Source organism: Lygodium microphyllum, chromosome 20 (assembly GCF_053477565.2).
Source record: "Lygodium microphyllum isolate KBCC chromosome 20, Lygodium_microphyllum_v1.1.10, whole genome shotgun sequence".
Classification (NCBI taxonomy): domain Eukaryota; kingdom Viridiplantae; phylum Streptophyta; class Polypodiopsida; order Schizaeales; family Lygodiaceae; genus Lygodium; species Lygodium microphyllum.
In genome coordinates, this window is record NC_141154.1 from 106903174 (window position 1) to 106912872 (window position 9699).

Here is a 9699-nt window from a genome sequence, read left to right on the forward strand (position 1 = left end):
TGTGTGTGTGTGTGTGTGTGTGTGTGTGTGTGTGTGTGTGTGTGTGTGTGTGTGTGTGTGTGTGTGTGTGTGTGTGTGTGTGTGTGTGTGTGTGTGTGTGTGTGTGTGTGTGTGTGTGTGTGTGTGTGTGTGTGTGTGTGTGTGTGTGTGTGTGTGTGTGTGTGTGTGTGTGTGTGTGTGTGTGTGTGTGTGTGTGTGTGTGTGTGTGTGTGTGTGTGTGTGAATCCATGCATGCATACATATATAAAGAGAGGAAGAAAGACACACATACACATGTATGAATGAATGAATGAATGTATGTATGCATGTATGAGATTATGAAGCTTGAAGAAGGAGAATAACATAATATGTACAAGAAGCTCCAAAAATTTATTCACATGAGAATGAGTTGTTCTATTGAATTTTAGCTTTTGATGAGACACTGATGCACATGGTGGGGGGGTAGGAATGGGGGCAGGTTGGGAGTGGGAGTGGGAGTGGGAGTGGGAGTGGGAGTGGGAGTGGGAGTGGGAGTGGGGCCACCTTTAACCTTTTTCTCTTATGTCCTACTCATTACAATGCTTGTAGACATTCATGGTTTGCCCCCACACTAGATTTTTAGTCTCAATACATAAGTGTCATAAGATTTCAAAATTCATATGTGGGATTTGACAAAACACATGGACTTTAAGAGTTATACATGGGATAAGAGCTTTTACCCACATATAAAATACAATTTGCATGGGGACAAGCTTGATGCTCTAATTTTAAATAAATTTTCTTTTTGTACTATGAGATTCCATATGTAACTAATTCTAAAAGCCTATTTTAGCAACATTAGGGCCTATAATAACTCTCAAAAGCATTCTCGTAATTTTGTGGTTCCCAACCTGGTCTTTTTTGGCTATTTTTAGCTTCTCAATCTCTCGCTCCATCTTATCTATATTTTAGCAATTACTATTTTCATTAGCTCTTATTTTTCTTAAATTATTATCTTTGACAATTTGCCTCTCAAATCTTGATTTCAAGCTAATCAGTTCCCCCTTATGGGCCTCAATGGATTAGAGCTTCAAATCAAGATTTTTGTTTCTTTGAAGGTCCATAAAGGGGAATTGATCTATCATTGCTACTTGATTCATGAGAGCATTTATTGTTGCTACTCAATTCATGTAACATGCTAGTGTGCTACGCAATGCATGAGAATAAAACATGTGACCTTGCTTACCTCTTTATATCCTTCTCACATTTAAGACAAAAGATAATACTTTCTAAGGTTTTCACACTTGTTTAATAATAGTGTTTTATGCCCATGATCTTGAGAGCTTGAATATTTGGTTTCTCACATTGCTAAAAAGGACAAGGCTTTTATGCATGTATGTGTAAGTTAATTTCCAAGCATATTTGACCTCTTAGAGAGGTGCATATCCCATCTTTTTGGGTGTTGTAAATATCTTTACTTAATACACACTCATTGCATTACGAAAAAAGAGCTTGAATATTTAGAAATAGGACTCATTTGTCGGCTTTCAATAACTCCAACAAAATGCCAGTGTTCATGGAAAAATGTGATTTTACGAAAGATAAATCACAAAAATGTCAAGACCTTCAAATTTATAGAACGTGACTTCAAACTGTGGATTTTATATAAGTTCTAATTATAAAAATGGCAAACATATTCAAAATCCCCACATAATTATGAGACCAATTTTATATTTATAAAAGTTTCAAAAACATGTCTACTACCAAAAATGCTTTTCAATGAACAATGATAAGCCCATCAATTTTTTTGTGAACAAGGCCAAGGCCATGTTTTTCAATGAACAATGATTAGCCAATGACACACGCAGGATTAGGCTTAGACCTTGCCTTTATTTAATACATAAAACACGGCATTACCAAAAAAAAAAAAAAGATAAGCCAATGAACTTTTTATGACTAATGCCATAATGCCAAGTCCATCAATTGAGAGTAACAAATAACAAAGTGCATCAAAAGACGTGTGACCAATCAACTGATCAAGGGGTGAGAACCCCTTATGACAATGAAAGAACTTACAAACAATGAATGTGTGTGTGTGGAATGTCTTGTTTGAGACACAGTAAAAACTAAAGTATGTGAGAGCGTCACACAACTGTCAACAAACAAAAGTGTGGAGCTGAGGCTGGCTTTAGACAGTTAGATTTGTGCCGAGGTTGACCAAAAAACTGCAACCCCGAGCTACTTACTACCTAGGGAAAGTTCAAAGTTGTGGCGATGATGGGTCTTAAGGGGAGGACTCAGGAGCCCTCATCAGACGCCACATGTCGACACAGCACATCCCATGTCAATATATCAGTAGCATCCAAATGAGGGATGCTATCCATGAGCTTGTCGTCTAGATCCACCCAACACATGGTCGAGTTGGTAGTATTGGTTGATTCAACCTGAGAGGCATTGGCCGGCTTGGGACACATGGCCATTGATGATGCATTAGAGCAATTAGTAATAGTAGGAGCAAGAGGAGGGGGAGCAGGAGCTGCAGCCGGATTAATAAGTGAGCTGCTGCTCGCAGCTGCATTCGCTTTGCTATGATGATCATCATGCAGCTGCAGTAGAGGATGGTGATGATGACTATATTGATGATCTTGATTTAATTCGGCAGGCGGCGGGTCGGCATCGACTTGCTGGCCCACCGCGGTTTGCTCCGTATCATTATAATGAGCGGTGGCTGCCATGACCTTGGACAGAGTTTCATCTCTGATCTTACGGAGGCTGTCAGAGGATATTCTAGCAAGGGCGGGTGGGAGCTGCGGCAGCAACTGCTGCTGCTGCGGCCGCAGTAGAGGGCGAATATGTCGAAGTTCTGGTGGAGAGTCTTTCTTTTGAGCGAGGAATGTAAGAGGGTGGTGTAGGGGAAGTTCCGGTGGAGAGTCCAGATTTTGAGCGAGGATATTGATTGAGCGTAGAGAATCAGTGGTGGTGGTGGTGGTTGGAGTTGGAGGTAGAGCTGGTGAATATGAGTGTGGATTGAGGCGGGCAGCAAGAGGAGGAGGAGGAGGAGAGAAGAGATGGGGGAAGTTGAGGCGCGCGTACTTGCCGCGCAGCTGGAAGGCGGCGCAGTCGTACGACAGCGCCGCCTCTTCGGCGGTGTCGAAGGTGCCCAGCCACAGGCGCGTGCGGTTCCTCGGCAGCCGGATCTCCGCTACCCACTTCCCCCAATGCCGCTGCCTCACCCCTCTGTATAACCTGCTATTTATATTCATCACCTGCATCAGCTGCCGCTGCTGCTGGTCCACCTCTAATTCGCACTCAGCCAGCTGTTCCTGCACACACCGATGATAACTCTTCAAATTATGAGCAGCCGCCGTACCTGGCCCCGCCCTCACTTGCTTCATCGACTGGCCCCTGGGACTCAGATTCAGTGCGTCGCTCAAGCTGCTGCTGCTATACGTCATGTAATTCATCAGCTGCGGCCTCGCTTGATGTAACGTCAATGGAGCTCCTACTGCATTGAAAATCATTGACGTCTGCTGCAGATCATGCTGTGCTGCCAATTGTTGAGTGACTGCAGGACCTGCAGTATCAGCTCGCGTTGATCCAGCAGCAGGGGCGACGCAATAATAATTAATGCTCTGAAGTGGCCCTGGATTAATCTGTTGTACCACTGTACTCTCATCCATTCTCGGGAGCTTTTGCGGCAAATTCAAGGAGAGGGTACGGGCAAACGGCAAAAAAGAGTTGCCCGTGTTGTGCCCACCCCAGCCCGTGAAGAATTCATTATGGCTTTTGCGAGCCATGGGTGCTGGTGCGGTCATATATTCATCAGGAGCCGCGGGAGTGGAGTACTGAGAAGGAGAGGAGCCCGTATATACAACGGAGTTCTGACTCTGATGCTGAGCCGATGCAGCATCTGATGCAATCAATGTTGGCATTCCAGACTGTGATCCCTGAGATCCCTGATTCAAATCAGTATGACGATGTTGATGATCATCATCATCACGTGGACTGTCAAACCCGATTCGCTTAGATGAATGCTGACAGGCAGCACCCCAGGCAAGCTCGACCGGGCAAAAACTTTCGGCCGCCTGCTGGTAATTAAGGGGCGCACCGCCATGCGCGAGATTAACAGGAGCTATCAAACCGCACAGTGAATTCGAATCGACAGAAGAAGAAGAAGAAGAAGAAGAAGAAGAAGAAGAGGTTTTTGAGCCAGGATGTCCCGTGGAGGCATGCCTGGCTGAATCCCCGCATTTGGACCTCTCTGAATTAAAACGAGGACTGTTGGAAGAAGAAGAAGAAGAAGAAGAAGAAGAGGTTTTTGAGCCAGGATGTCCCGTGGAGGCATGCCTGGCTGAATCCCCGCATTTGGACCTCTCTGAATTAAAACGAGGACTGTTGATGCCGCTACCACTTCGCCCCCCTATTTCGATTCCGCCAGCTGTCGCGCACCAGTCCATTAATGGAATTACAGCTCACCAGCTGTGCAGAACTTCGACTTGGCAGATAAAAAACAATGGCAGGGAATGTATAATGATCCAGCTGGGAGGGGAACTCGTCAGCAAGGCAGCAAGCAGTTCGATCTCACAGTCTGAGGAATCTGTGCTCGGGAGCACCACATGGCGAATCGATTCGAAAGATGATTGAACAAGGCGACAGAATGTCTCTCCCCGATGGATCTATCGATTGGAGAGAGCGACAAGAAGAAGATGAGGAGGAGGAGGAGCAGAGATTTTATGCACAGAGAGAGACAGAGCGACAGAGAGATCGAACAGCTTGCTGCCTGCCAGAAGAGGGATTAATCACTATTGCCTTAGGATTGCGTATATCTATCTTCGTTTTCCTTTTTGGGGGGAGAAGCGGGTTATGGTCGCAGGGGAGGGGACTGTGAACGTTGAAGGAGGATTCAAGAACGGAGTGATGTGCAACACTGACCAAAAGGTTCTCAAACCTAAACTTATATATAAGGTAGGGCTTCGCGTTCCTTCCACACGCAAACCCAACTTCAAGAATGCCATCTCATCAGATGTAAAAAGTATTCTATGACATGTAATAGGCATTTCCATTAGGTTTGGGTCCTCCGTAAATTTATCAGCCAATCGCGTTCATTCAATAGAAGGGAATTTTAAAGTTTCCTTTTTGGGCATTTTTTCATATAGAATGAGTACTATGTAATGGGGGACATTGGGGGTATTCCTCAAGTTGAATAGGAAAAGGGTGTCTTTTATTTTGTAATAAGCTCACAACAAATAACGGATTTTTGCATTAGGCCATGAATGCACATGATATTAAGTGTTTACATATAGTGAATCCCCCAAAGGCATTTCCACTGCACATCTAGAATGATCACTTGAGGTCGGTACATGCTGACGAGAATAAACCAATAGTTGAGCGTCATAGGACAAATCATAGATAGGAAATATGGTGGGAAGTGAATTTTCCTTACACATCGTTGATCATAGATATGCAAAAGTGGGGAAGTGTTTGATGCTTTGCCCCCTTTCTCACACAATCTGAGTGAACAATTTAAGAATTTGCTTGAAGGAATGAAAAGGACACCATGGTTGTTTTGTCAAAACAAAGGATAGCAACCAAGGACATATGAAGGAAGAGCTATGAAATAGCACGTTCATCAATCTCATCTATTCATCATCTTTGAGGTCATACCTCTACTTCACTATTTTCTTCGAAAATGAAACCTTTTTGGGAATGGAAGGAAATGTTTTTGGGGTGCACTGAGTAATACTATTACTTTTAGATTTTGTGGAGATCATTAGCTAAGGATTGTAGCACTAATTTGAGAGAATAGATAGAGACAATGGCACTTTTTGTCGAGATCACTAAAATATGGACTAGAACGTTACTTGAGATACCAATAAAAGTGCCATTTGGTGTGCAAGTATCTCTTAAAAGTAAACAGTAGTAAAAAATTAAACACGCTAGATATGAATTATGGCATGTTGCGAAGCAAGAATAAATAATTGCAACTCCAAACTTTAATTTTCAAGCTCTTCTTAGGAAAGGATGTGTTGCTTCTCATTGAGTATGTGTTCAAGTTAATAAAATCAAGTCACATTAATGTGAAGATCATTAGCTAAAGCCCATAGCAATGATTGAGTTGCACCTTGATACAATCCTATATGATGCGACATATATTAAAGGGTAATATATACATCATCAAAGAAGATGCATCAAGGGTAGCTCCCATCAAGCTAGATGCACATTCACCATAATTAATCCTCTTAGAGTAGCTTTACACACAAATGCTTTTCTTTGAAGTCTTCTAACAACTAGTAACACCTCTTAGTTGCATTTCTCTCTATGCTCCCCTAATTTTTGTCCATAAGGAATCCTCCTAGCTTTTCATTCTTAAAATGCTAAGGACTACTAACACCTCTTTGTTGCATTTCTCTCTATGCTCCCCTAACTTTAGTCCATAAGGAATCCTCCGAGTTTCTCATTCTTAAAATGCTATACAATCATATTGCAACTTCTCAAAACACTCCATTGTCAGATTGATTCTACATGAAGATTAAGGTCACTTGCATCACCAAAAAGAGATATCTTGTGGTCTATCTTATTATGGAACCCTTCTAGATTCATCCATTTTCTTAGCATTCCCCACATATATACATATAACCTTCTAATACTCCCAAAACAAATGAGCAATCATCTCCTTATTCCTTTCTAAAATATTCATGTTGGGGAAATGTTCCAACCTTGTTTTGTAGGGAATTTTTCTATGGCACACTTCCATAGAACCCTATTAACTCTCTTGGATAGGGCTAGCTCTCCTAACTAAAACCACCCTTCTCTTCCATGTCTTTATATCTTTAGCTCCTAGATATCCTTTCTTCCATTAGTCCATGAGTTTGAAAAAATGTTGTGTTCATAGCATGCATTAAGTCTCTTCCTTGAGAACCAATCTAAAGAGATTTGCCACATTCTACTGACAAACATTCAATTAGATGGAAAACTATAAATGACTAGAGAATAACTACTGATCATATTCCTTTCTCTACAGGACTACAATCATCCAATCCTTTTCATCTTTAGCATTAAGATGAAGACACCTATGACCCTTTTACTCCCATTAAATTTGAGGATCACTTGGTATCGCATATGTTTGACCATCAGTAAAAGCCTTTATCATAAATCGATTTACAAAGTTCTGATTTGACCTTGATAGTTTAAAATCTATCCTGAAAAGTTTCCTCATATAACCAAAGCTCCAGACTTTGAGAGGATTTCCATGACTTTTAAGGAGCCCTATCCAATCAGCTCCATCACATTTTCTCTTCCACACTCAAGTAACAGTGAATTGTGCAATCTATCAATTTTGTATGTGTGTGTGGTGTGTGTTGGGTTGGGGGTGGGAGGGTGAGGGTGTGGGTGAGAATTCAACACAAAAGGACATCAAACAAAAGTGGATCAGCCATAGCCTTCTCAAAAACCTACTAGTTCCTATCCAATACTTAATGATGTCAATCCTCCTAAGTTGTGAGCAAAGACCAATCCCTAAGCTTTCTCCTTCAATCTCTCCATTCCCAATACTCCTTGCTTAATCTCAACAATGATGAGATCCTAAGAAATAGAGTACCACTTGACTTTACCATCAAATTTCCAAAGAACAAGTCTACTCCTCATGAGAGTCCAAATCCACCTTGCTAAAGCACAAAACTTGCTGCTGCAAAATAATAGTTGCAACAAGCATCAAGTTAATAATTACCAACTTCTCCACAAATGTTATGGGAATAGCATTCCATTTCTCAACTTTAGTTATGATTTTGGCCTTCAACTACTCCAATTTTTTCTTGTGAGTGATCCTTACACACCAAGGGGGTGACCTAAATACCTAAATAGCTCCTCTTTCTTTATGAATATAATTCCAAATTGGCTAAGCTAGTGATGAGAATCATAATAGAAGGTAATTCATATTTTGATTAATCACAAATTCTGAAATATTGGCAATTACTTGAAGAGTTCCCAATAGAGTCTTGCTCAACTTCCAAAATATTGGATTTAGCTTTTGGCGGGAGGGAGAAGGGAGTAGTCTACACAAATGACATCAAACAAAAGTAGATCAACCATAGCCTTCTCAGAAACCTACTAGTTCCTATCCAATACTTAACGATGTCAATCCTCTTAAGTTGAGAAAATCCCTAATATTTCTCCTTCAAACTCTCCATACCCTATCCTCCTTGCTTAATCTCAGCAGTGATGAGATCCTAAGAAATAGAGTGCCACTTGACTTTGCAATCAAATTTCCAAAGAACAAGTCTACTCCTCATGAGAGTCCAAATCCACCTTGCTAAAGCAAAAAACTTATTGCTACAAAATAATAGTTGCAATAAGCATAAGTTAAGAATTACCAACTTCCCCTCAAATGTTATGGGAATAATGTTCCATTTCTCAACTTTAGTTACGACTTTGACCTTCCACTACTCCAATTTTTTCTTGTGAGTAATCCTTGCACCAAGGGGGTGACCTAGATACCTAAATAGCTCCTCTTTCTTTATGAATTTAATTCCAAATTGGATAAGCTAGTCATAATGAGAATCATAATAGAAGGTAATAGTTCATATTTTGAGTAATCACAAATGTTGAAATATTGGCAATTACTTGAAAAGTTCCCAATAGAGCATCCATGGCATCCTTCTTAGATTCCAATATGCCAAATTTAGCATTAACCAAAAACTAGGAGACAAATTACCTCCTTGAAGGAAGGAAAATCCTGCTCAACATGATAGCATGCTAAATTAACTAGTCCATTCCTTTTAGAAGAGGATTGGTTATGACAACAAAGAGCAAAGGTTCCAAAGGTCATCTTTGGTTGATTTATCATATCAAAGGGAAGAGATGATAATGAGTACCATTATCTAAACATGGACCACAACATTACTGAACAAGCTCTTCACCATCCCAACAAATGATGGCTAAAATCTAATACATTCAATGTGCAAAAAATAAAATCTTAGCTAATTTGGCCATAGGCTTTGTCTTACTCCATGTTGACTAAAACATATTCATTATATTTGCTTAAATCATAGTTCATTGCAAAGATTAAGCTATAAATAACATTTTGTAATCTTCCAACTATATAGTAGGATAAAAATAGCAATTTGTAATCTTCTACTTGTCTAGTAAAAGACTTGGACATTGTAAGAGAGGTGCCTACATTGCATTGTTATAGTCAAAGTGATATTCAATTGTCATGGAATCCATATATTTCAAATGCAAAGACAAAGCACATTGAGATGAGGTATAACTTCATCAAAGAGGTGTTTGAGGACAAGCACATAGAACTTGTTAAGGTCCATATAGATTGTAAGAATACATATATTCTCACAAAGAGTTTACCTTCTAAGTGCTTTACACATTACACGTAGCTGATGGGCATTTGGATAGTATCTTTTGTTTCTTCTTAAACTCCCATAAAGGTGAATTGGCCTTTAAGTGGGAGGTTGATCAATGGCCAATAGTTGAGTGGACACCCCTTGTATAAGTACAAACTCTATAGCCATATATAAGCAAAGATAACACAAAATAAGGGAGAAATCCATTGTATCTACCAAAACACTTGTGTAAGCTTCTCTCTCTCCACCCTCTTGCACTCATAGCTTTGAACTCTCATCCCACCATTGCTTCCCTCTCAAATCAATGTATTGATCTATCTCCTAACAAAGTTTGAACCTATGGGAAGCAATATAAGAGCTGCATGATTTGGCCTCCACGAACAAGGGG

At 40.5% G+C, this 9699-nt stretch overlaps 1 protein-coding gene across 1 annotated transcript; it reads right to left on the reverse strand.

Annotated features, from left to right (window-relative positions):
* Window positions 1-1957: 1957 nt before the first annotated feature.
* Window positions 1958-4415, reverse strand: LOC148019231 (uncharacterized). The gene has a single exon (XM_087701324.1). It carries the CDS (start codon window positions 4413-4415, stop codon window positions 2256-2258), a length of 2160 nt encoding a protein of 719 aa, XP_087557450.1. The 3' UTR covers window positions 1958-2255.
* Window positions 4416-9699: the final 5284 nt, after the last annotated feature.